The 27889-nt window shown below is 33.2% G+C and overlaps 1 protein-coding gene across 2 annotated transcripts in view; it reads right to left on the bottom strand.

Annotated features, from left to right (window-relative positions):
* Positions 1 to 313: 313 nt before the first annotated feature.
* The window catches only part of RSRC1 (arginine and serine rich coiled-coil 1), a 346237-nt gene continuing 318661 nt past the window's right edge, over positions 314 to 27889 (bottom strand). For both annotated transcript variants that reach the window (XM_039857718.1, XM_039857717.1), the window contains 3 exons: positions 8282 to 8388; positions 1580 to 1732; positions 314 to 939 (listed from right to left, as the gene is read on the bottom strand). In XM_039857718.1, the coding sequence (XP_039713652.1) occupies positions 847 to 939; positions 1580 to 1732; positions 8282 to 8388 (353 nt within the window). In that variant the 3' untranslated portion in view covers positions 314 to 846. The remainder of the gene's footprint in view (positions 940 to 1579; positions 1733 to 8281; positions 8389 to 27889) is intronic.

A 27889-nucleotide genomic window follows, 5' to 3' on the forward strand; every position in this document is an offset into this window, starting at 1 on the left:
GGCCTAAAAGTCCTAATCTCTGGCATGTTTAGTATGGCATGCATAGCTGATTTTCATTCAGGTACTAGAGAAAGGTATTGTACAATGACAGATAACCTTATCAAAATTATAATTAGCTGGCTTTCTCTGTGTGGAACAGCTGGTTAAGACTGAAGTGAGAGCTCTTACCAGTATTCTCAGAAATGGTTCCTCATCATGGGTATTTGGCCAACTGGTTAGGTCTGGCATGAACATGTGATTTCTAAAAGAATGAGCTGGGATCTGCTAACATGTTTCAAAGGAGCACTTAGTAAAAGCTAAATTCTAAGCAATAAATCATCAATTTATTTTATTTAATTTTCAAGATTTTTTTTCAGTGTTATTCCTTTAATGTTAACAAGCTCATTCTGCTTTGAGTGCTTTTTATTGTTTCTAAAATTTTGCAGTAAGGTGAAATAAAAGATTTAAAAATAGTTTCACAATACATGGAAGATGAAATCTCGTATTTCTAGCATATAGTTTGATCCTTATATATGCATGGTTAATCAAAATTGCCTTTAAATGACAACTTGATGTTTTTTAAATTGTACTCAGAAACACTACTATATGTCATTTATTTTAACAATGATATTTCTAGAATTAGCTTTATTAACAGAATGACTTTTCATGCATTCTTAAATTTTACACTAGTTTAACAGTCACAACATTTAAGTTCAAACAACAAATATTCGAGCCCACATGAGAAACAAATGAAATGGGATTAACTTTTTATATCACCATGTAATTTCTCTTTAAGAGTATAAAGGTAATTTGGGATTTATCAACCTAAATTTCCAATGTTACTGTTAATTCAACCATATGTATCATTTAGGCCACAGGACTGCCCATTAGCCTTTCTTGTCGAAGAGCAATTAATCTCTTGAACCACTTTTCCTCAGCATCGCCTTTCTCAATAAATAACTGAAATAAGAAAAAGAAAAAGAAAAAATGTTAATGTCTGCCAATAACTTGGATTCACTCTTACGTGATACAGATCACCTTTATAAAATATATCCTTCAGCACAAGATCAGGATACTGCTTAACTCTTGATGAACTTCTTAACTAAAGATCTTCTGGTAATTAATAACGTTCAGACAGTCTTGGAGTAAAAAGATGAATATCAACATCACTTGGTTAATAATTTTATACCTTATCTTGTGAAGTTTATGTCCTACAATATTTCTGAGAGACACAGTGAAATGACAGAAGACAGCAAAATATAATGTTAGTGACATGCTCATAGCCAATGAATGAACTAGAGCTGAGCCTGCATTAGATCTTTTAGTGCCAGATTGAAAACAAAAGAAACTCTTCTTTTTACCTATTTTCTTAACGATAGAAAGAATACTTCTAGAAGTCAGGCAACATGAGTTGGACATACCATATTCAAATACATGTAACAGTTCTAAAGGCTGGAGGCCAGCTACCTATTTTTAGCAAATCAGAACATATGGATTCATTTCATTCAATGGTCTTGTTTCCAGCACAAAAGGACAACAGTCTAAATTAATTTCAGTCAACTAGACTTCAGGTGACATTCTTAAGGTTTAAGGATCTTACATTCGGATGAGCCAGAGAATTGTCATCTTGGTACTTGATAGTAGTAGGGATGCTGCCGGGGTCTATTTCTTTTTCATTACTGGGTAGATCAGCAACTACTGATGCTGGTCCTGATGCTGCAGTTACATGTTTCACTTCACTCGGTTCCACTGACTGAAACATAAAGCATATATTATTAATCGCATCACAATGTACACTTAGAACTTTACTTTAATAATATTTCTGATTTTGAATAATAATTGCTCAGTAGTCTCCCCTGAGATGATACTAATCACAAAAAGGCCCTACCTAGGTAACTGAATAAGAGATAATTATTCCTAAAACAAGAAAACAAATAAAAAACATTGGGAACATGTTTATCATATCTTATGATTAGCATAATTTTCTTAAGAAATTGTACTTATTAGTATATACTATTGAAAAAGTATATTTCATATATCTAAATTATATTAATTAAAATAAACTTGCAACAAATCTTTAGCATTTAGTTGGTCTCTTTAGATATAAAAAACAAATTCAAAGTTTTTTTTGTGTGTTTTTTAATGTCTTCCTGAGATATAATTTACATTATTACAATTCATATAGCTTTTAGTATATCTACAGAATTTTGTAATCATCATCACAAGCAATTTTTGAACATTTTCATCATCCTTTCCAAAACCCTAAACTCATTAGCAGTCACCGTTATCCATTTCTCACCCACTCTCCCGCCCCTAGCCAACCGTAACCTACTTTCTGTCTCTAAAGATTTGTCTATCCTGGACATTTCATATACAAGGAATCATACAATATGTGTGTTTTTTTTTTTTAGTGACTGGCTTCTTTCATTTAGCATAATGTTTTCAAGGTTCACCCATGTTATATAGTTTATCAATCAGTTCTTCACTCCTCTTTATTGCTGAATAATATTCCATTGTACATATTATGTGCCAGGTACTGTGTTAAGTACTGGGGACAAGAAGACTAATAAATCATTGTTCCTGCATAAAAGGAGCCAGCAGTGTGGTGCTAACTTGGATTAATTCCAATATTTTGTTTCTGAGAAAGAAGGCCAGGGAAGTGGCTGTTTAGCAGCAAGTTTTCAGGGAGAATAAAATAAAAAAAAAATCAAGACAATTGGGAGATTAATTCAACTTCTTAGCCTTTTTTCCTATAACTATTGGTTCTACACCTATAGTTTTTCAATTTCCATTTTCTTTTGACCTATATACTTCTGAACATTCGGTTCTCTGAGTACGAAACAAGTTTCACTGAGAAAAACATCTAGAAAATGAAATATGCATGAATGAGTTAATCCTTTCTTAGAATAACTTATCTTAGAATTAGAGATCTATTTATTTAATCAGTATTTACTGAACATTACTAATTGCTAAGCACTGGGTATATACGGGAAAATAAAACAGTTATGGTTCCTGTCCCAACTGGAGATTACATTTTGCTAATGGGGTTGACAGATTACTAACAAATAAAAACCAAAATAAATAATAATCACAAATTGTAACAAGTGACATAGAAAAGTTAAAGATATATTTGATTAAATTTGATTCAGCAGTTTTATTCTTACATTTTGGGGCCAATAATTCCCACCTCATCCAGATCTCCAACATTTCTATGTCCCCAACATACTAAGCCTAGAAGGCTCACAGTCTTAAGCGATGTTATTTCGATCCTTTATAACAGTAAGGATGTGAGGATGTATAACAGTAAAGACCAATAATTTGCAAAGGGAAAAGTGGGAAGTATTCAAATCTAATGAGGTCCAGGACATCATTTTTTGGTAGTCTATGCTGCTGTGCAGAGAATATGAGAGCATGTCATTTTGTACATTTCAGCCATGCTTGGATAGGCTTAGCTAGAAGACTGGCTGTCTGTGTTGAACTGTCTTGAAAAATTGTGGAGTGCTGTTACACCACACATTAAAGTTTTTCTTGAGAAGTTCTTATACACACATAAGTTCTTAGAGGTTAGAATCAGAGCATGGAAGTTATTATTTAATAGTGGGTAGTGAAAAATGTGTGAGGAGAACCATTAATTTCTTCTTTATTTAAGTGAGGAAAATAGAGAGGAAGTTTGACTATTAAAAAACGTTCAATATGGCCACTATCAAACATCCGGCCTTGAGTAGCACTGCCACCTGGTGGTTCTGTTTGGAAAAAAATTGTTTTAAATTGCACTTCAAATAAAAGAACAAATGATCTTCTTTTTGAACATAGAGGGATTATCTGCTAGATATAACCATTTTAGGGTTGAATAAGTGGCAACAAGGTTATTAGTTAGGGGCAGCAGCTGGAAACAAGCTGCATCTTGGTTCCTGAAGTCGATGACATAGCAGGAGCTATTGGATTATCTACTCACCCAAGAGAAATATGATTGCAGAGGGTTAAACTAGTTAAATCAATATGTGTTACAGGCGACACAATGTCTAGCATGTCGTTGTAATAGCCACATTTCTGGTAACAGCTCCCTAGCTTAATTAGTGGAATTAACACAGATAGAGACTCTACCAACTGAAGGGGTGGCTGCTATAGAAAAGCCTTTTTTTAGAGATACAAACTTTCTCTCCAGGAGAGAAAGATGTTGAAACTGGGTCATGGGTAATTTAGTCCGCAAGAGTCAGTCTTTGCTATGCATCAGGGATAGCCCATCATACCTCCCATGATCTGTATAAAACAGTCCTCAAGATAATTTACCTCCCTTTGCTAAGTAATCTCCTGATAAATAATTCAGCTTCTTGGGCATCCTGCATCTCTACCTTACACTGCAGACACAGACATTTTAGAAACTGAAAAGGGATATCACTTTCTAAACTAATATATTGGTTTCTGTTTTATATTACAGTTGAGTGTGAATTTATTCATTGTTGGCCCATCACTGCTCTTCTGATCATTTTGAAACACAGTGACTAATAAAAGTCCAATGTTAGATGGTTAATACTTTAGAGTACTGTACATTCACCAAGATAAATGCCATCTTCTGAGGCATTTTAGCATATTCTTCTATTGAGGCCACTTCCTACCTCTCAATTCATTCTTTCTTTATACTGTGACAGGGAAGGTACATTGAGTTCACAATTATGAGAGACATTTGATTAGTAGAAAAAACACAGACTCTGGAGTTGGACAAATTTGGTTTAAATGCTGCTTCTTGTTTATTAGCAGTTTGACCATGAGTTATAAAACTTACTGAGGCTCAGCTTCCTTATCTGTAAATAAGGGGTACTTGGATGTTAGATATACTATATATGTTAATTGTCTAGTATTAATGGTAGCCATAATTATTTTAATTATTTTAAATTATTATTCAAATATAAAAAGTGGGGTTAGGATGCAACATTATTTGACATCATTTGCTTAGTGTTTCAATGTTTCCAAAAGGCTGCGCTGAAACAAAGCCGTCCAATGACAATTAGTCTGAACAGGAACCAGCAAGTTACTGTGTAAATGCTGTGAAGTAATTTTTAACTATTTGCTCAGGAATACAATAGGTTGCCAAAGCCTCAAGTGAGAATTTTAGGGTCTAGAAACCATAAAAAATTACATAAAACAACCTTTGGTCCAACCATAATGGAAATCCTTGTGTTTACAATTCCTCTTAAGGAAGCCAGCGATGAATATGGGCCTCAGGATTCAGCAGGAGGAGGCACAGCCTGGGCAGGAGGCAGGAGGCAGGGGAGAGGTGACGGCTTTCATTTCTGGAGTTCTCACTCTGCGCCAGGCACTTGGCTGACTGTTCTGTAAAGTATCTTGTTCATCTTTTTAAAAACCTCCACAACAGATAATATTATCCCCATTTCAGGATAAAAAAGCCAAGGTGTAATGGTTTAAGACCGTATAGCCAGTAAGTGGCGGAATCAGAATTGTGATTCCAAGTCTGTCTGACTCTTTATTTCATGCTTTTGACCAGTGCTTCTCAATTGCAAAACCCAAGATTTACTGTAATTTGGTTTTGATTTTAGAGGAAAGAAATAAAAATGTTAGTAAAATATTTTAACCAAATATATTTCTATATATTTCTAGGTGGCTCAGCTCACAGTGCTGGACTGATAATATTTCTAGGCTGTGTTTGCTGCTCTGTCATACTTAACCAACTTAGAACTAGTTAATTCTAGGCTTTCCAGAATTGATTTTATTTCTTTCTGTGAATTACTGTTAAGGGAAACCCATTTTTAAAGATAGTTGGAACTGAAGATGGATTTCTTTTACAGATTTATGAAGGTTCCTTACAAAATGGAGACCTCTGTTCCATATTAGGCCTCTCAATCCCCAGTGGTAGCATTTAAATTAGAAGTATAGAAAAGGCTATTTTGAAGGTGAGAGTAAATTCCAACTCAGCACTAAAAACTAAAGGAAACAGAAACTAATTATTAAAATAATTATTTATGGTGCTCCCTTAGATCAGATATTTAGGTGAAATTCCTTTATACTGGTCCCATTAGAAGCCATGTAACTATATAGGATTTTGTTATAGATTTGGAAAGAAGAGTTTTTCTCTTGGATTTAGTTAGCTATCCTAAGATTAATTACCTTTAGGGAAATAATCTTTTAAAACTTTTCTAGGGGATGCAATGAGGTAAAAACATTACTAATCGTAGAACTCAAATATACAGATATTTACATTTATACATTTCAAAAGACTTTTAAGGTGAAACCAGATGTCTAAGAATTTCTGTGTTTTTCATTAAGAGGTCTGTCTTACTGGTGTGCATGGAGACTCGGGGAAACTAAGGGGCATATTGAAGAAATGTAATGGGGTAAGGTGTTCATACTTATTGAACACAGAGTGAACACCTAGAGTAGAAGTTTTCAAGCACTACGCTTAGTTTATAGAGTATACTTAGATGTCAAATAATTGAGATGCTAGAGTATGTAACTTAAAAATAAACATTTAGGGATCAAGAACTATGCTAGATATTAGATAATCATTATATTTAATCCTCAATAACTCCAAAAAGGAGGTTTGATTAGCTCTATTTTATGAATTTGGAAACTGAAGCTCACAGAGGTCAAGAGGCTTGCTTGAGATCATAAATCATGGTAGGAAGTATGAGAGTTAAGATTCCAACTTAGATCTCTTTGAATCCAAAGCCCATTCTTTTTATTACATCAAGTGGGCCTTTGATCAATTTCCTTATTCACTGCCAATTTCACTAGTTATTGGAACAGCTGCTAATATCTTGGAGGAAAAGAACAGAATTAAAAATAATTATATTAATAATTAGTACCCAACAGGAAAAAGTTATTTAGAAGAAAACTCAGTGTATTAATTATGGAATAATAAGTATTTCCACAGAAAGAAAATGCTAGTTTATCTTAAGCAAGTCCAGTGAGAACTGGAAAGTCTCACTGGGTGAACTTCACAAAACAAAAGCTAGGAAAGTAATTTTTAAAATAAATTACAATTCAATTAGGACATATGAATGATCTTTAAATATGTAAGAGTAAAATATTTTAAAAATGGGCAGCTACATTTGTAAATGTCCGTTTCACAGCTCCATTTTTTAGGAGTTGTGGAGGCAAACTACAAAAAGTTCAAATGGAATCGACAAAATGACAAGGCAAGGCCCCTGGATTAACCAAAGCAGTCCAGTTCTGTGGGCCCCATATGCAGCACATACTCAGTTCATGTCCCCAGACTAAATTATATGGTAATTGAAAAGATGGCCATTTCACTAGTAACAAAAGAAATGCTAATGGAAACACAAAAGGTTAATTTTCACCTCTCAGGTCGGTAAATATGAAAAAGTCTGATAGGACCTGTTAACAGGGTGTGAGAGGCTGACGTCTCCTTGCACTTCTGGAGGGGCTTTGCATTGTACAATATTTTTAGAGGATGACTTCAGGAACACGTGCGAAAATAAGTAATATTAACCTTTAGCAAATAACTCATCTTGAAAAATTCATCTTAAGGTGATAATAATGGATATTTGCAAACATGTAATACCTCCAAATTTATAACTACTTAACACCTACAAACTTACAGCTACTTAAATGTGTAATATCAGAGAAAAAATGATACATTCATCTGCAGGATATTGCACAGTTATTAATATATTTATAGGCATATAGAATATTTTTGAATAACTGGTAACTATACCACGACTTCGTTATATGTACGTTATTAAAGAATACATGTATTTCATAGTAGAATGCCTTTTCCTACCAAAAGAACACATATTTCTAAAAGCAGCCCTAATAACGATTGAAAAAATCCATAAAATATTCAACAGAAATAAAATGCCAGTCGAAGCTCCTTTTACTAGAGTTGAATAAGTGATACCCATCTGGGCAAAGAGTATAAACATATATTACTATTTGGGCAATAATTTTATTGTTAAAGCTCTTTTTTGACTTTTTCTCTAGCAATGCCATTTCAAAAAGTAGATACATATGTTTGAAAAGAAACCTGTATATGTTCATGATATGTGTATTACTGTTAAAGAACTATCATGTTGACATTTTACTTTGTCTTTTCAGTGAATTTTAAAGTAAAAATGGCATCAGATACATTTTTACAGTATATTTTTTGACAAGTTAAACTTAAACTGATTCTCACTGATTCATTCTTTCAACAACATGCTGACACTCTCACCCTACTTCATCTATTAGAAGAAGCACTTACATTTATTTAAGTGAAATCCATTAATAAAGCATCTCTTCAGTTGGAAACTAAAGGCTTATTCATAATGCCTGGATGAAAACTTACCTTTTTGACTTCTTTACTTGATCTGAATGTCTGCTGAACAAAAGAATCACTTTCAATGGCTTCAATTTCTTTTACTCTTTTTACTTGTTCTACCAGGGTGGCTTGGTCTGAAAAGGAGGGTATAATGTCAGTGTATTTTGGCATATAAGCTTGTTAACGACACTATATCTAAGCAATATTCTTTCTTTTATGAAGTAATTTTATGACTTACAAAATTTAACTGGATGAAAGGAAAAGACATTATAGTTAAGCTATAATAGGAAACTTTTCTTTCCCCTATAAGATCCTTAAATGTAACATTCTACACACTAAAACTCTCACTTAAAACCTAAAAACATTGCTAAGAAGGCAGTGCTATAATGATCTAAGCTAATCTGGGCTAATCTGGTGGGAAAATTAAACAAAACAAAACAAAACAAAAAAAACCCATTTTATTATGGAAATACACATAAAAGAATAAGGGCACAATGAATCCATCTCTACTCATCATCCAGCTTCTATAATAATTAATCGATCCATCCCCACTTCAACTTTTGGGGGTAGACCTGGAGTATTTAAAAGTAAATCGCAGATATCATACCATGTAACCCCTAAATATTTTAGTAGGCATTTCAGATAGGGCTTAAGATAAAAACAAACAAACAAAATAACAACAGAACAGTAACATAATTACAATACAATCTACACAATCCAACAATATTATCAATAATTAATTCCTTAATATCACTTTATACCCTCCATGTTTAATTTTCCCTGTCCAAAAATAATGCCTTTTTACAATAGGTTTGATTGAAATAGAATCCAAACAAGGTTTATACATTACATTTGTTGTTAAGTGTTTTAAATTCTTTTCAATCACTTACAGCCCACACTGTCCTTCCTTTCATTGCCATTTGTTTATTGAAGAAACTAGATCGTTTATCCTTTAAAATTTTCCACATTCTTTAATTTGGTTGGTACTATACTTTAAAATTGCTCCCATCTTTGGAGTTGGCTGATTTTATTCTCATGGTGTCATTTAATATGTTCCTCTATCCCTCATAGTTTCTGTAAACCAGTAGTTAGATCAGGAGGCTTGATAAGATTCAGTTTTGATTTCTTTTGATGAAGAATACATCATAGGTGGTACTGTGTGATTCCTATCACATCATATCAGGATGCACTTCTCCAACTTTCAGCAATGTTAATTAAGATTGAGCAGTGGGTCCGTGGTGATGTCAGCCTGATCTTCCTATTTTAAGGTTCTCTATCAACCTCTCACTTAAAGGTTTTAGCAGATATTAATGTTCGTTGCTTAGATCCATCATGTCATTTTTGGTTGCAAAATGGTGGTTTTCTAATTCCATTATTCTTCCTGTTTTTATTAGCTCCAATTTCTCTATAATGAAGAACTTTCCTCACTGACTGTTTGGTGACTGTGAAATACAGTCTGCACAGAAAAAGGCAGAACAAATGTTTTAATTCTTTCCCTCTATCAATTCTGGTACAAAGATGACCATTATGAGTTAATAATATTTGTAAACTTAACATGTTTCAGTCCATGGTAGTCATTGTCATATTTGATGCTCAAATTATTCTACCTTTGGGTAATGGAAGCCTCTTCAAGTTGGCTCCTGCATCCTTTTGATATGAGCCCTAGAAGTTAAGGCATGACAAGATATTCCAGGCTCATCTAATACAGTTCGTGTCCCAGATCTAAAATTAGCCATTTCTCTAAAGAGCTTGGGTTACTTTTAGTGGGGAATAATATTTAGAAACAATAACCTGGGCAGTAGGGGTGGCCGTTGTTACTGGTAGTAACTCAGTCTTTTCAGTGGGGATAGGAAACACAGGTATCTCTTGCTTTTCGAAAGTTCCCACTACACCACTTCGCTTTTACAAAAGACCTAAATTACTATATGCTTTCAATAACTGAAAGAAATACGAAGAGGATTTTCAACTTTACGAAAAAAAGGCGAAAAGCGAAAATAGCTTTTCATTCAGTGCTTGTCTTGCAGCGAGCCATTATAGAGGCAGCACACACCGGGTGGCCAGTGACACTGCTTTCATTGTATGTCGATGTCATGTTAAGTTTTATGTGTTATTTGGTATGATTTGGTAGGGTATTTTTTAGGTCTGGGTATGCTCAAAAATTTTTTCATAAAAATTAATGGCAACTGCCTCTCTGCTTTACACCATTTTGGCCTACAACAGGTTTCATAGGAATGCTCTACTTTTGGGTATGGGGGAAACCTGGACATAGTTTTAGGAGAGAAAAAATAACACGAGTTCATGCTGATAGTACCAACCAAATTAAAAATTCAGGACTTTTAGTTTTTAGGAATTTTAGTTTTTGATTTTATATTTGTATATCTTTTAACTCTAAAATCAAAGAACTTAATGATAATGATCAAAAGTACTTGTTTTTCTTAATATGTGAGCGGAATATTATTAGTTGCAAAATAATAAGAACAAGATGAATTAATGCAAGTTTAAAATTTCTTTGTTTCTTTTTGATCTTAGAATTTATTCCATTGATGAATTGTCAAAACACTATGCTCTGAAGTCACTTGAAATAATTCTCCTTTTGATTATGCTATCAACTTGATATACACTTAGGTTAATTTGTTTCAGTTCATTTTTTATTTTTAGGTCTTACTTTGTGTTTTGTCTTTGTGATTAATATTTGTTTTTTAATTGTATAAAACACTTATAAGGTTCTAAAGCAAAAACTTAAAGCATTCAGAGAAGTGTAGGTTTCCTTTCCATTCCCATTCCCCTACTTCTACCCCCAAGCCATAGGTAATCATTTTTATTACGTTTTGGTTTTTATCCTTCCATTGTTCATTTCTGAAAATATAAGTATACATATTCTCTTCTTTCTTACACAAAATAGCACACTACACGTTCCTATGTGTATTATTACCTGTTTACTTAACAATATGTCTTCATTATCACTCCATAACAGTATAGAGACGTCTTCATTCTATTTTACAGCTGTATAGTAATCTATTTCATGGCTTTATGGTAGTTTTTACTACCAATGCCCTATTGATGGCATTTGAGTTGTTGCCAGTCTTTTGCTTTTACAATTAGTGCTTTCTTTAACAGCCATGTGCATGTGTCATTTCATTTCTTTTTTTTTTTTTTCCCACATGCTAGCTGGACAGGAAGAATTGCAACATTATGGTTAATACCTTTGCTGTTTAAACTCTTGCTCCAAGCTAATAATACATAGCTGAATTAGGAGCGACTGTATACTCAGCTAAGGCATCTAAAAATGTTTAACAAATTCTATGGAACACATTTTGGAGGTTCTTCAAAGATTAAAAATAGAACTACCTATGACCCAGCAATTCCACTTCTGGGTATTTATCTGAAGAAATCCAAAACACTAATTTGAAAAAATATATACACCCCTATGTACGCTGCAGTGGTATTTATAATAGCCAAGGCATGAAAGCAACCTAAGTGTCTTAATAGATGACTGGATAAAGAAGATGTGATACACATATACAATGAAATCTTAGTCAGCCATAAAAAAAATCTTAATATTTGCAACAACATGGATGGACCTAGAGGGTATTACACTAAGTGAAATAAGTAAAACAGAGAAAGACAAATACCATATGATTTCACTCATATGTGAAATAAAGAAAATAAATAGATAAACAAAACAGAAACAGACTCATAGATACAGAGAACAAACTGATGATTGCCAGATGGGGGGGTGGGGTGGGTTAGGAGAGGTGGGTAAAAAGGGTAAAGAGATTAAGAATTACAAATTGGTAGTTACAAAAGAGTCACGGGGATGTGAAGTGCAGCATAGGGAATATGGTCAATATTGTAATAACTATGCATAGTGCCAGGTGGTAGTAGACTAATTGGGGGATCACTTCATAAATTATATAAATGTCTAACCACTATGTTGTACACCTGAAACTAATATAAAATAATATTGAATGTCAATTCTAATTGAAAAATAAAGATTAAAAAATAATAAAAATGTTAGGATTTTAGACTTTATGGATTATAGCTGGATTTATTTAGAGAGTATGAAAATAAGTTTACTTTCATAAGTTCAATAAAAATTTAACATTTTATGAAAAATTTTGTCTCAACTTTTGGCCAATCACATGTCATACTTATACAGTCTTATGCAAATTCCGGTTTATTTAAGGGAAAGATAGTGCTTTTGAAGATGTGTCCCTGACAGCTGTAGCCAGGCTTTTCTCATGTGAGAAATCATGCATGGAATGTCTGGAAGTAACAGCTGCCAGAGCCAATGCTCTCATCTTTGGAAGAATGTATTTTTGTACATAGAACCAAGCTCTGTTAGCGTGTCATGGAAGAGCAAACAGTTCTACATGCTTTAGAATAAAGGCTCCCGTGTATTTTAATTATGCAATGTACTAATTGAACATGTGAAGTGAGAGAAGATTCTTTGCCCAGCTAATTTATTAATATTAACACATCCCATACCAGTGGACATTTTTATTTGTTACATGTATAATAGTGTTAATATAGCAGAGAAAAATTATAATAGATACCATTCTACATGACCCAACTTTAATGTGTCAATATGAAAACGTATTTGTTTGTATAGCTCTTAATTAGCTATTTCACAATCATTAATTCTCAGGCAAAAAAAATATTTATGACTTCAGGATGATGTCTCACATGTATCAACTGTTTGACCCTTTGAATTTTTTCTTTAACATATTCCCTCATTTGGATTTACAAAGCATATCATTAGTTTTAAATGCCAGAGGTGAACTCACAAACAGTACTAAGTCTAAAGCTTGTAGTGTTTGTAGCTTTAAATATGGACATAAAACCAGTCAGCATGTTGTAATAAAATAGCACTGGAGAACTTATAAAGGAAGGAAGGAGAAAGATTAGAGAAAAACAAAACGTTATCTTCTTTTTTTTTTTTTTAAAGCTCATCCAGGACTAACAAAGTGACAAGGTAGATAGGGGAAGGCCAGTCTGCCAGACTTACGACATGAAAATAAACCAGCATAGCTTTTACCTTTCAACGTGGGAACCATTTTACTGGTGGTATTTAAATTAAAATTTGAAAGATTCATGGGAGATTTACATTTTCAGTCATATAATAGCTCAGCTCCATGCTGTTTGAAAACAACAGGCATAAAAAAATGTTTAAACTGCTTCATACTCAAAATTCTAATATAAATGTCCAAAAATGTATGTCTTGAGTATAATCCTGTCATTCTGAGAAGCAGAATAAAACCCATCAATAATATACAGTAAATTGTTTTAAATTCAGGTTAAGCTGTACCCGTCAATTTGTCATTTAAAAATTATGTACCAATTTTAAGACTAGGAAAAATGTGAATTAAAACAAGTTATTGTTTATGTATTTGGCATGAATGCCTAGCCTACAAAGTATCTTGTATTTATTAGCCATGAGGTAAAAATAAAGAAAAGTGACAAAGTTACTGGAAGAATCAAAATTATAGGATGATTTTCAATATTAACATGGCAAACACGAAGGAAATATATCTATGAGCATCCGATGCTTTTTGGTAAACATACTACTGGCAAATAAAATGACTTCCATAGGTTCTTTGTGAGATGTCAGTAGAAGGGAGACATATTTCATAGTAGTAAAACAAAAAATAATGGAGTCAGAAAGCGAAGTCACAACGGACTTACAAAATCAATATTAACTCATTACATAGGAATCATTTTGTTCCTTTTGTAATGAAAATTTAAAATCAAATATTTTATGAATTACTATTGATGTTATATTACAAAAATTAGGGTCACCTGCTACTTCAAGTAATATTTGACAATCAGTTTCCCATGATTTACACAACATTTACAGAATGGTACACAAATTTAAGATTAGTAAATGAAGATGACAAGGTCCAATATAAATCTTGTATTTGTAAAGACAAAATTTTAATCTGTACACTATTTGTAGATTATAAACATAAACTGATCTCTACATTGGCAGCAATGCGAGGCTGAGAACAGCAGATGGCACTATTGCCCAAGACGTAATCACGGAATAAAAGACATGAGTTTAAGGGAAGGTATCTTACACATGAAAATCTCATCTTCGACTGACTCCTTTGAATATTAATATTTTATAAATTTATTCCAAGTTTAAATGCATTTTATGTTACAAAGAGTTTGGGTTGGTTGGCCTCACAGTTATTGAGTTACTTATGCTACTCTTCCAGGAAAAAAATATTATTTATATACTAATAGTACCACTATAAATATGTGAATAATACAAAAAGATATTTTATTTTCAGTGTAAATAGACTCAAATTTTAGTCAAGAATGAAAATATCCATGAAATTAATTTTTATAGTACAATATAGATACCGAAAACAAAACACTCAGATACTGAAATGTAAGTAAGGCATTTTCATGTGCTTTACAAGAATGAAAAAAAGCAACAGAGCAAACTGGCTATTAAACAAACAAACAAACAAGGCTATTCAAGAAAACCTATTAACAAATAAAACATCCAAAAATTTTACTTGAAATTCTAGTTATTAAAACAATTTCTTCTGAACACAAATTTTAACCAAACACAGTTACTGTTTTCCCTTTCAAAACAAAGCACACAAAGCACACATTAAAAATCTATCTAACTCTAACATTTTAAGGTTGTTTATAAGTCCCATATCCCTGGGCATAAATTTCTAGAACTGATATCCACAAACAATTTGAAAGACAGGAAAACTTCTTAAGTAGAACGTAGCTTGTTGTTTATTAGTCTTCTGGAAGCTGATGGTATAGTACCAAGTTACATATGTCAATAAGACTCCTGAAGTATCTCTGATAACAACCCCCTTGGATGGGCTCCAAGATAGACTTGTCTTATATTAAACTGCTTTCCATATCAAATTAAGTTACAGGAATAACTTTAATGTGACTGTACCAGTGAAGAATTTCTGATAAACATTTTAATAAGTGCAAGTACCCTGGGTATCAGGCCAGGCTTTATTAAAAACAAAATCCACACTGAAAACCTCATTTAACTCCTCTTACCTAGAATACTCTCAGCTTTTCTGAATCATCCCCGTAATTTAAGGCTACATCTAATGTCCACCTTTTGGAGATGTCTTCCTTTGCCACCTGTGAGAAAAGGGGTCTCTTTCATAATTTGTTTGGCTCTTACCATATGTTGCCTTGCACTGATATCTCGTCATGAGTGAAAGTTTCAATTCCTCAGTTAGAGGAGACATACATTTTTGTATCAATTCCGGGACTTATTGTATTACACTCTATTATTTAGTAAGCAGTCAATGAACATTTGTTGAAAAACTAAAAATTAGAAGACACTCAAAGAACCATTTAAAAAATAAAACTTCATGGGTGGTATGTGTCAAATTATCACAAGTTTTTATAACTTAAACAATTTAATGTCTTTAAATGATTGGTTTTAACAGCTTTGGGTTCATACAATCTGGGTTAAACCCTGTCTGCCACTTACTAGCTGTGTGACCTTGGACAAGTGATCCAAGTTTTCTCCTCTGTGGCAAAAGGATAACAGCTTAAACATCATAGGATGGTTGAGAGGTTGACTCTCTCCCTCCCTCCCTCCCTCTCTCCTTTCAAATATTTGAGCACATTCAATGTACCAAGCATTATTCCACATATTAGGGTTTAGAAACAAATAAGTTTCTCCTCTCGTGGAGCTTACGTTTTAATGAAAGAGAAAGATAATAAACATGTAAATAAACAATATAATGTCAAGGAAAACAGATCGGGGCAGAGGGCTAGAAAGGAGAAAGGGGGCTATTTCAGATGGGGTCACCAGGGAAGAACTCTACAGCAAAGAATCGCATGAAGGAGCAGTCTATGAAAATCTGAGAGACGGTGCCTGTTCTCAGTATAGGGCTAAGGAAGCATTTAAAGCACTTGATAAATGATAGCTTTTACTAGTAATAGTACTAGTAAATTTAGTAATATTACTAAAGACATGAAAGTGGGCTAAAAAGTTTGTACATAAACCTCTCAATTTCCGACCATACCATTTCAAGCTAGCAATCTTTTTTGAGTTAAAAGTTAAAGCTGGGTAGTAACCAGTTTTAGCTCACACCTCTTATGGCATCATCTGTGATGGGGCAGCATTGTGGGCAAGGTCAAAAGAGGGGACAGGTCTCTGTGCACATTGATGAGAAGGCACAAAGGCCCGGATGAATTTTATCACCCACAAAGACACCACGATGCACTGAATGCTGCGGACTGAGTGGGGAAGGGGCACTGTGCTGACACATGGCTTCCCAGGCTCCAGAGACTTAAGAGATGGGAGGTCCTGTCACTTCCTAATGGATGTCTAGTAATGCAAACTCCCCAAAATGGTAGTTGTGTGGTAGAAATCACGTTATAAAGGAAACATGTTTTTAGTTTAGTGTCCAAAGTGTACAGACGCATTGTTTTGATCATCAATATTTGGAATGCCTTTCTGGTGAGGAAGGTCACAGAGGCCAATTTTTCATTTAAATGGATATTAAAGAGGCTAAATGAGCTATTCTGGTAGCAGAAGTAGTAACTGCAGCAGTAACAAAAGTTTACATTTACGGCACTCTGTTATGCTAAACACTTCACATGGATTACCTCATTTAACCATTATTAACTGTGAGAGATAGTACTATTATTATTCTCATTGTACAGATGAGAAACTGAGGCCAAGTAACTTGGCCAAGGTCACATAGCTGGTTAACCAAAGAAATGGGATCCAATCCTTGAATTGTGATCCAGTCGTTATTTCCTGGTCAAACAAATCCTTTACCCATACCTGTCAAACAAATTATTTTTTTTCTCCTTCTCATCCATTTGTTAGAAATAATAAATGTTTTTGGTATTACTTTTATTCTATATTTTAGTGCTTATTCATTCAGTAAAATATAATGTAGCTTTATTTGTAGAGGAGATGCCATATATTATCTTGGGTTTTCTGGCATTATCTTGGTTGGGTCTTCTGGCATTATCTTGAGCTAGATTACAGATGTGTTTTCCGAATCTTTCACATATGAAAAAGATTTATATATGTCACATTCCAGAAACCTCTATTAATGAATAAGAAAAATAAAAGCTTTTAGAAAGCCTAGCATTCTTTCATTTAAGCCTGAAAACAACCTGAGTAGTAAATTACCACTTTAGAGCCGTTCTTTATCTATTGTGTAAAATTGTTGTTACAAAAATCTATAATGGTTTCTGTGAATTTGGCTAAACCAATAGCCACTATGTATGTGGTCCAACTCCAGAGACTATTGCTTTATGCTTGTTTCAAATGTAATAAACATGGGTAGTCAAATCCACTTTAATAGAGTGGTAAGAAACAATCATTCCAACAAAGCTAAAGCTACTGGAGGTTTTCTTATTTTAGTGGGATAGAAGAAAGAAATATAATTTGAGGTATACCAGATTAACAGGGCAGAATACAGACTCTGAAGTTGCTGTCTGCTGTCCATTTTAATTCTAGGATTCTTATTGACTCTAATTAAAATTCTGTAGATGGAAGAGTTGTATGTTTCTAAGGAACTTGCAGTGAATGCTGTCTGCCAGCCATCTACAAACACCCCATAACCACACACAACTCGCCTGTCAGGAGAGCTAATGCAGACATCGCAGGGCACACCACATTTGTCACTGTGGCTAATATCAGAGATACACAGCTCTTTTTTCTTAGCACACAAAAGCAAGATATGTAATTCAATGCTCAATTTACCCTTGTCTCGCAGGAGATTTTTCCCCGCTAATTGATAGAAATTAAGCCATTAATCAAGCCACTAGCCATCATTCAAACCAGAGAAGATGAATACAAACTTTCATCATAACCACCTTCCCCATTTTAGTGTTCATTAGCATTAATTTTTAATGCAATTATGCTATTCTTTTACGCTGAGCTCATAAATTACTGCTCTTTTGTTGCTGGCTGGCCTTGTAAAATCCAAACTAATGCTTTGTGCTCTGATCTTAAAGGCAATTACTAGGTTCTTCTATCTTTTATATCTTTGCATCCCCAATAACCTTTATATATAACGAACACCCATGACTATGCCTGTTTGTTATTTTAATGCCTCTGTATAAATCTCTGTGAACATATAAATGTAGTAAAATGTATGTACAAAATACACACATACACACACCATGTACATTATAAAATATAGATGCTAATATTAAAATAAGATCTCACAAATTCATATTGTAGTTTAGGTCCAAATATAAAGACTTCATTATGGTTTCTTATGATTAAAATGTAGTGCATTATCGTATTAAAATTATAATTTTTATAACAAATTAAGAGAGAAAATAGGAATAGTGGCTGGCTATTATAAACATATAGAAGGGTCAAACTACTAAAAAGAGAAAGAATAACTATGAAATATCAAAACCCTTAGTTCTTTACCTAGGGTTACTGTTTTATGTTTAAATCCTTACTTTAAAAAATAAATGTTTTGAAACTTGAGAATTGATGAGATGAAAATGAAGAGTACTGGAATATCAAAAGAACAATTTATCCAAGAGTGTGTTTTTATAAGCACATATAATAACTTCATAGTCTTATATTTTGCAAAGTGGATGCATCAGTTTATTGAAGGATGGTAGTAAAATGAAAAGAGAATTCCAGAAACAAGTACTGAACCAAGGGGCAAAATATCCACTCAGTCCCCCATCCCAGAGAAGGTGGAAAAGGTGGACTCTCCTTGCAGTCCCCCAAAAGCATTGGTTATGCTCATTCCTAGGTTCAGAGGAGATTAAAAAAAAAAACCTCCACAACTCTCTTCTTATATATCACCCCAGTAAGACTTTTGACTTTATTTGCATGTTGCTATGTCTGCCCACTAGCTCAAGAAAGGGTGCATATGTGGCATTAAGATTAGTGAAACAAAGCTTAATGGGAAAATGTCAGTAGCAGTGATGTTTGTGCCATCCCAGTCACCTTTTGGAGTTGCACAGCTGCGGTCCACCCCTAACATTATAGGACAGGGGTAGGGATTAGAGAGTATATCCAGAAATCTTCTACCGAAAAAACGTTTTTGAACCATTATCTTCTTAAGACAAAGGAGGTGATGATCAGCTCGACTTCATCTTATGTTTCTTCTCATGGCTAGTTTTTATTAGATTTCATCTTTAATAGGATGTTATACATGGATTAGAAGTAGTGAGGCTTAATTCTACAAGGACTTGAATCTCTGAACCAGGGGACTTGTTATGTCAGGGTAAGTGGACAGCCTAAGATCCAGACTTTTGTGATCTTTCCTTTCTGATGTCAGAAGCAAATAGGCAACTAACATTTCTATTTGAACATTAATGTTGTCAGTATATATAAAATTGTGAGTTCTAATACCTCTTCTTATAAGCATTATGTGTTTGGGCTCATAAGCTTGTAGAAAATAGTCCATGGCTTCACATGCCTTTATTTCCCTGAACATATTGACGAAATGTTGGGGTTTAGAAACAAGAACTGACATTAATTCACCAAACATGTATTTAGTACTTATATATGCCAGGTGCTAGAGATTTCTGGTTAAAAATTACTTCCTTTTTGCTCTCACAGAATCCATGTGCAAAATGGAATTTTGATCTAGAATGTTTACTTGCAAGTAGTTATGAGCTGGTAACTACAGGGATTTGTTATGTTTACGAAGTGCCTTTGCATTTGTTATTTTACTTGATCCTGAAACAGAGATAATTCTTGGTGATAAATCATACTCTCTTTTTGCGAGTATCGGATATTTGAGAGTATCAGATATTTGATACTCTCATAATTTAAGACATACCATAAGAAGGAGAACTGGGATCTGAAACCAAGTCTTTGTACTTCAAATTCTGCACAATTCCTATTCACCAGGTGGTTCCTTAGCCTTCGAATCTCTGATAACCTTACATGATGAATAGTTACGATTGTTTATGCTTATTGTAAATGCTTATCAAATTTATACAATATTGATCTCTTAAACAAAGATAGGGTAGGGAGAATAGTAGTGGATGGTAGAAGATACTAATTTCTCTTTCTTAAAAGCAGAGTATAAGGTTTGAAGAAACCACTAAATACTTCCAATTGCAATTTTAAAAGTTAGCTTTTTTAGGTATAATTCAGGTATAAAAACTACAGTCACTTAAAGCATACAATTCAATGAGTTTTGACCTATGTATATACCTGTGTAACCAATATCACAATCCAGATATAGAATATTTCTAACATCACCAAAAATTTCTTTGTGTCTCTTTGTGGTCAATTTCTGTCTGTACCTTGACGCCAAACAATTAGATCTGCTTTCTGCCAGTATGTATTAGTTTGCATTTTCTAGAATTTCATATAAATGGTATAGTCTTTCATGTCTGATATCACTCAGCATATTTTTGTGATAGCTCAGTGCTGTTGGATGTATCTGTTGTTCTTTCTATTACTAGTAGAATCCTATTATATGAATATGCACATTTTGTTTATCCATTAACATGTTGATGGACATTTGGGTTGTTTTCAGTTTCTGGCTTTTCAGAATAAAGTTGTTATAATATTTATGTACAAGTTTCTGTGTGGACCTATGTTTTCACTTCTTTTGGGTAAATATGTAATATTGGAATGACTGAGTTATGGTAGGTTTGCATTTCTCTGATTATTAATATTATTGAGCATTTGTTAGTACACTATTGGCCATTCACTTCTTTTTAAGAGTATGTGTTTAACTCTTTTGTTCATTATTTAATTAGGATATCTTCTTATTATTGAATTATAAGAGTTCTTCATATATACTGAATATACATCCTTTAACAATATGCATTGCTAATATTTTCTCTCATTCTGTGACTTGCCTTTTTGTTCTTAATGGTGTCTATCAAAAAGCAATAACTTTAAATTCATAAAGTCTGATTTATCATTTTAAAAAAATGATTTGTGCTTTTTGGGTCTATTAAAGAAATAGTTCCCTGTCTCAAGGCTGCGAATATTTTCTCCCATATTTTCTTCTAGGTGTTTTACAGTTTAGCCTTTATATTTAGGTCTACAGTACATTTCAAGCTAATTCTTATGTATTATGTAAGATAAAGTCAGTGTTTATTAATTTTTTCCATTAAGAAGAGCCAGTTTTCTTCAGCACCATTTATTGAAAGGATTTTCCTCTACCCATTGAATGGCTCTGGTAGTTTTGTTGAAAATTAATTGGCCATATATATGAGGGTTGATTTCTGATCTCTCTAGTCCATTTTGTTTATCTATATGTCTAGCCTTTCAGTAATCCACAGTCTTGATTACAGTAGTTTTATAGTAAGTCTTGACATCATGGAGTATAAATCATCTGACTTTGTTCTTTTTAAAAGTTGCTTTGAATTATTCTATATTATTTGCATTTTATATAAAATTGATTCTTAGTAGAAACTTTGCTTCTAACACTTTCTATTGCATTTTAGCATTAGATTGTAAAGTATAATAGATAGTGAAATTCAATTTCAGGAATAAGTTGAAATACAAATGATTAATAAAATTAGACACTCTCCAAATATTAGTTTGTTAGGTACAACACTTAAAACAAGAAAAGATTGATAATTAATTAAATTAACTTTAAAAATAGTTTTGGGAACTGATCAAGTTGTAAAAATGTTATTTATCACAAATAAATACTGCTTCATAAATTTTGTTTTTTTCTGGTTTTAGAGTCAAAAGTTGAGCCACATTTATGTTATTTTATAAAGCAGTTGCCACATAAGATAATAATGATTTAAATGACTAAAAAAATGTTGGTGGCAAGTTTTTGTTTTGTTTTGGTTAATGAATGTAGTTTAGAAAATATAATAAGGTATAACTGATGAAAGAAAAACCAGAAGGGAGAATAAAGGATGACAGACTAATAGAAGAAGCAATTTTTCGGGGACTGTAAAGAACCAAGAGTGAGTGCATATGTTTAAGAGTCTGAACTACTGGGAGAAATTCTAACTGCCCGGCGAACAGAACTGAGGTATGTAGACCCGAAGCCAAATGGATGAATAATCTCTACTCTTCGCTATCATTTAAGAAGCAACATACACACACATCCTAAACTGAACTCTGAAGTTTGTAATTATAATTTCCTCTCTGTTTGGTCCATCATTTTGCTAATACTTTGTCTTCATTACAGTTTTTCCCTTCAAAGAAATGCAAATAAGATTCTTGGCTTTTAATCAAGAAAAGCCCTAAATGCCACATTACCTATATTATTAAAGTAGAGTGGACTCTGCGTGTTTCTGTATGTTAAATAGTTGATCGAGCGGCACCAAGAAATATATATATATATGATTCTTTGTTTAGTTTATTGCTGCTAAGTTTTCACAGGACTGAAATCTCCTTGACAATGATGAAAATTATATAATAGAGCTATGAATTATATGGGTAGCTGTATAATTCTTTCAATTAAAATATTCTGGTGAGATTTGATACTTTAAATTCTATTTGAAGAAAAAGAGGGTAGCAAACATTTACGTTGGAAATCTCACACCAATAATGATCATACCTCTTATAAAAATGAAGAAAAGTTTCCATATTTTAACCTGTTTCCAACATATTTTGATGTTAATAAAGCAAATCATACCTAATTCCCACATTCACCATATTAAGCTGAGACATATGTAGAAACTTTCCAGTATCATGAGGAGTAGAATATAAACAAAGAAATAAAAGAATTAACAAATGGGAAATGAGATACATATTTTAAGCCTATTCCTCTGTGAGGGAAATCAGCTATATGAACAAAGTAATATTAACCATTTAGCTTCATAACTAACTATATATTATCTTAAGCAAGTCTTCCCATTAAATTCCTATCTCTTTTTCTGAGTTAAGACATGATATCTACTAAAGTGCAAATATCTCTTGATGGAGGAAGCACTTAGCAAAGATGAGTTTATTGTTCCATAGAAGAGAACGGGGCCCTGTAGGACTGATACATTTAGAGAAAGGAAAAACCCAAGAGATAAGGAACTGATGATGAAAAGAATGGAATCGTGTGGGAGCTAAACTTGGAGAATAAGGCGGGACAAAGGGTTCTAAAGATGTGAGCGAAAGGGGCAGAACAAAAAAAGGAAAGTGGGATGGTGGCAGAAAATGTACAATGCTTTTGTGCTTCACATGCAGATCTGCTAACGATGACCCAGTGTGGGATGACAGTGGTTCTAGGGCATGATCTCTAACCAAAGGAACATAATTTCTGAGCAATCTATTCTTCATAGTTTATTTCTTATGGTTCCACTTCAACTACCAGTATGTGATTGGTGTTCTAAAGATCTGTCAGAGATCTTTGAGAATGGGGAGATGGCAGTGCTAGTGGCAATCATTTCGTAGTATTTCAAAATCTGAGCAGAAAAATCTATAATGAGTCCATACAAGTGGAGACATTTATAAACCTCTTAAGGTATATTAGCCAGTCTGTAGCATCTGTAACTGAAATAACCAGGAAATATTAGTTATGTTGGATATAAGTGAACTTTAACTAAAAAATGTAAAAAAAAATACAAATAAAATTATAATCCATGAACATGAAGATTAATTTAAAATATAAAAGTTATGTATATACACATACACATACATATATAAACACTTCCAGGCCTACTTAAACTCGTTTAATAAACCCAAACTAATACCATATAACAATATTAGCACTAAAAATAAACCTTTGAAAATGAAACCTCTGCAAATCCACAATTAATTTTAAACATTTCAAGAAGAGTTTTTATAGGCTGACTCAGGGCTTGATCCTGGCAGCCAGATGGACACAGGAGGTCAATAACCCAGAAGCAGTGAGACAGTGATTAGTCAGACAGTAAAACAAGTCCCTGGAAGCAATTACTGTCCAACATGTCAGAAAAGCCATTTGACCAAGATAGTCTAAAAATGGATTTAAATGATAAGTTTCAATGTCTCCACGCTGCCTTCTTTCTAAAAATCTTGTTTAGTAAATTCATAAAGCCAGTTACTACATCAAACAATAATTACTCATTACAAAAAGTCTTTGTTCAAAAGTGATGGTTGAAGGAAGATTCTTCTAAACAAGACAAGTTTACTTGTTCCTTCATATGGTGATTGTGAAGGAGATACTTTGCAAAGCTGTGAGCTCTATGAGAATGTGATCTGGTTCAAGAGGCTATCAACCATCCCGAAATTTCTTCCATAAAATAACAATGGGCCAAACCAGTGTGAATTAGGGAACCAAACATGTGTGACAGTCTAACAAAAATAGTGTCTAGATCATACTAAGCATTCACAAAAGAATCTAGTAGGTATTTACTGAGTGATGAGCTGAACATAGCCTACTGTTGCTAAAGAATGGGGCATGACTTTATTGAGGAGGGAAGATCCTTGAAGATTCTCTCTCTTTTTTAATTTGGCAAAATGGCAGATACCTGTCATTGCTCTCAAGAATTTAAAAGTACGTAAAAGCTACCTTTTATTGTCCTTGAAATTACAAAATGGTGACATTTATAGGAGCAGAATTGTACTTCTATTTCTTCTCCAACCCATCATTCAATGTGACCACTTCCTCATTTCCTCTGGCTTCCATGACACCACACACTCTCGGTTTTCTTTCTCGTCACTGGTCACAATTCCTCATTTGCCTATATTGGTCCTCTAAATGTTAGGGTATCCCAATGCTCAGTCTATCTCTTCTCTATTTTTAACCTCTCTCTAGGTGACCCATTGCTATAAATACTATCTATATGCTGATGACCCTCAAATCTTTAGGTCTAGTTTTTGACATCCTTATCTAACTTCAGACCTTGATTTTTCTCTCATACCCGCTAAATTTAAATGATCACTTCTCAGTGCCTTTCTATCACATTTTAAATAAAATTCAAACTCCATACTCTTATTCAAAACTCTACATAATTTGGTTCCTGTTAAAATCTTCAACCAAATTTCTAACCCTTTCCCTAGCCCCACTGGCCTTCTTTGTGGTTCTTAAACATTCTTCACTTGTTTCCCCTTTAGGATCTTTACAGACGCTGTTCTCTCCACATAGAATGCTCTCTGCATGGCAAGTTCTATTCCTATTGTTCACAATTAGTTTAAATGCCAGCTCTTCATCAAGGCTTTCCAGAGAACTTGGTCTAAGGTAGCCACTGGCCTCTCTCTAGCACACCAAGAGAGAATAACCAGTTAATAAGAGGCTACTATAGGAGTCTAGGCAAGAGATGATGACTACCAGACCAGGGGGAGCACAGAAGATGGAGATATATTTTAGATGAAGAAAACAAGAAGAATTTTGTTGATAGTGAGGGAAAGAAAAATTGAGCTGATTTTCAGGTTTATGGATCAAGTAACTGGATAAAAGGAGAGTATCAGTTTTTAAGATGAAGATTTGGGGGTGGAATTAAGATGAAGATTTGGGGGTGGAATTAAGAGTTTAGTTTTAAAGATGATGACTTTGAGATGCTTGTATGTTAAGATATTTGGAAATAATAAACACACACAAGGAATTTACTCCAATGGAAAATGATAAATTCACCTCATAAGAAAAATTAGATTGAAAAAAAAAAAGAACTGAGTTCCAGCAAAAGCCAACACTTGCAGATTGGAGAGACAGACCATGGCCAGAGCTGACAGGAAAATCAGTAAGTATTATGCCATATAAAGTAAAAAAGGGGGTTTTTCAAAAAAGAATGGTGTGGTGAGTTGTGCTGAATGTTGCTGAAAAGTTGAATATGATGAGAAAAATCCTGCTTGATTTGATGAATTAGAGAGTATTGATGATTTAGATGAAAGTAGTTTTAATGGAGTGATATAGTCACCATGGAAGGGGATAATGCTTAAATGAAGGCTTCTGTTTCCTAGATAGGGGAGAATAAGATTCTCTGATACTTCTGCTGAATACAACAAATAATGCAGTATAAAATAGTTTAAAAAATCAAATTAAATGTATTCTAAGATCACATGAAGAAATCCACAAAAACCAAAAATGAAGTGAATAAGTTGTCCTCTAACTCACGAAGAAATTGAATCATTTGCAAAAAAACCAACCAAACAAAAAAACCTTCTATAAACACTGAGTTCAAAAGAATTTTACAGAAAAGTTCTACCAAACCCTCAAGGAAAAGACAATTTCAATGTTACACAAACTGACTTCCTAACTCATTTTATTAGGCTAGCACAAACTTACTTTCAAAACCAGTTAAGAATAGTATAAAAAAAGTTATGCAAGTAAATCATGAGTAAAGATGCAAAAAGGGTAAAGGATTTAAAAAAAATATAGATGTATAATTTATATAAAAGCAAATGAAATCAAGGAGTGTAAAAAAATAATACAACATAATCATGTTTAATGTGGATTGCAGATTTGGTTCAACATTATAAAACATAGTGTAATTTGTAACACTGTCTGATTAAAGGAGAAAAACTAAACCAAAGAACTAAAGTCTTTAACAAAATTCAACATTTATTTGAGATTAAAAACAAACTATGAAAAAAGGAAAAATCTCTAACTGAAAAGGGAAATCTCCTCCTTCCCCCTGCAAAAAAACCCCAAACCAACCCAAAGTGAAAAAGGTAAGGCAAATATCATACTTAACAGGATAATAATGCAAACTATCATCATTTCTATTAGGTATCGGTGGTCCCAGTCAGTACAGTAAGATTAAGAAGAAAAACAAATTATATAATAATTGGAAAGGAAGAAACAAAAGGTCACTATTACCAGATAATGTTTGTCCATATAAAAAACCTGAAAGTATCTACAGATAATTTGTGCATATCGACATGAACAGAAATATAATTTTAAAAAGATACCATTTTAGTAGCATAAAAATAAAAGTCATCTAAGAATAACTGCAACAAATGATGTGCTAGACTATTAGGGAAAAACTCGTAAAAGTTTATTAACAGACACTAAAGAAGATCTAAGTAAGGATGCAGAGCTATACCATGATCAAGGATAGGAAGACACATGTGATAAAGATATCATTTCCTACCAAATCAACCTACAGATTCAATGTAATTTCAATAAAAATCGCAGTACATAAATTAGTCAATTTACTTACCTACTTAGTCAATCTCAAAAAATTAATTCTAAAATTTATATGGAAAAGTAAAGATTTTAAAAACTCAAATACTAATGTAGAAGAAAAATGAGGTGGGTGACTTGTCTTACCAGATATCGAGATCTATTTAAAAAGCTAATAATTAATACATACGTTATTAGTGTAGGATGAATAAATTGCCCAATACAACAGGACAGAGGTCAGTAACAGTCTACACATATTGGGAAATCTGGTTGATGAAGGACCTGGCACTGCAATTTAGTAGGGGAAAAGAAGTAGCATTCAAGAAATGATAGTGGGATAGTTATCCATATGAAAAAAGAACTGGATTCCTATAGCGTACCATATACAAAAATCAATTTCAGGTAGATTAAAATGTAACTGTGAAAGCCAAATATTTAGAAGACCATGTAGGAGACTATGCTGTGACCTTGAAACAGGGAAGAATTTCTAAAACAGGATATAAAAAAGTACAAAATATACAAGAACTGATATATTTCAATACATAAAAATTAAGACCTATTGAGAGAAGATATCTGAAACACATAATTATTTGACAAAGAATTAGTAAAAGATAAAACCAATAGAAAAATACATTAAAAACTTAATAGGCATGTCACTGCTGAAAAAATA

The sequence above is a fragment of the Pteropus medius genome, unplaced genomic scaffold (genome assembly GCF_902729225.1).
Source record: "Pteropus medius unplaced genomic scaffold, Ma_sr-lr_union100, whole genome shotgun sequence".
Taxonomy (NCBI): Eukaryota; Metazoa; Chordata; class Mammalia; order Chiroptera; family Pteropodidae; genus Pteropus; species Pteropus medius.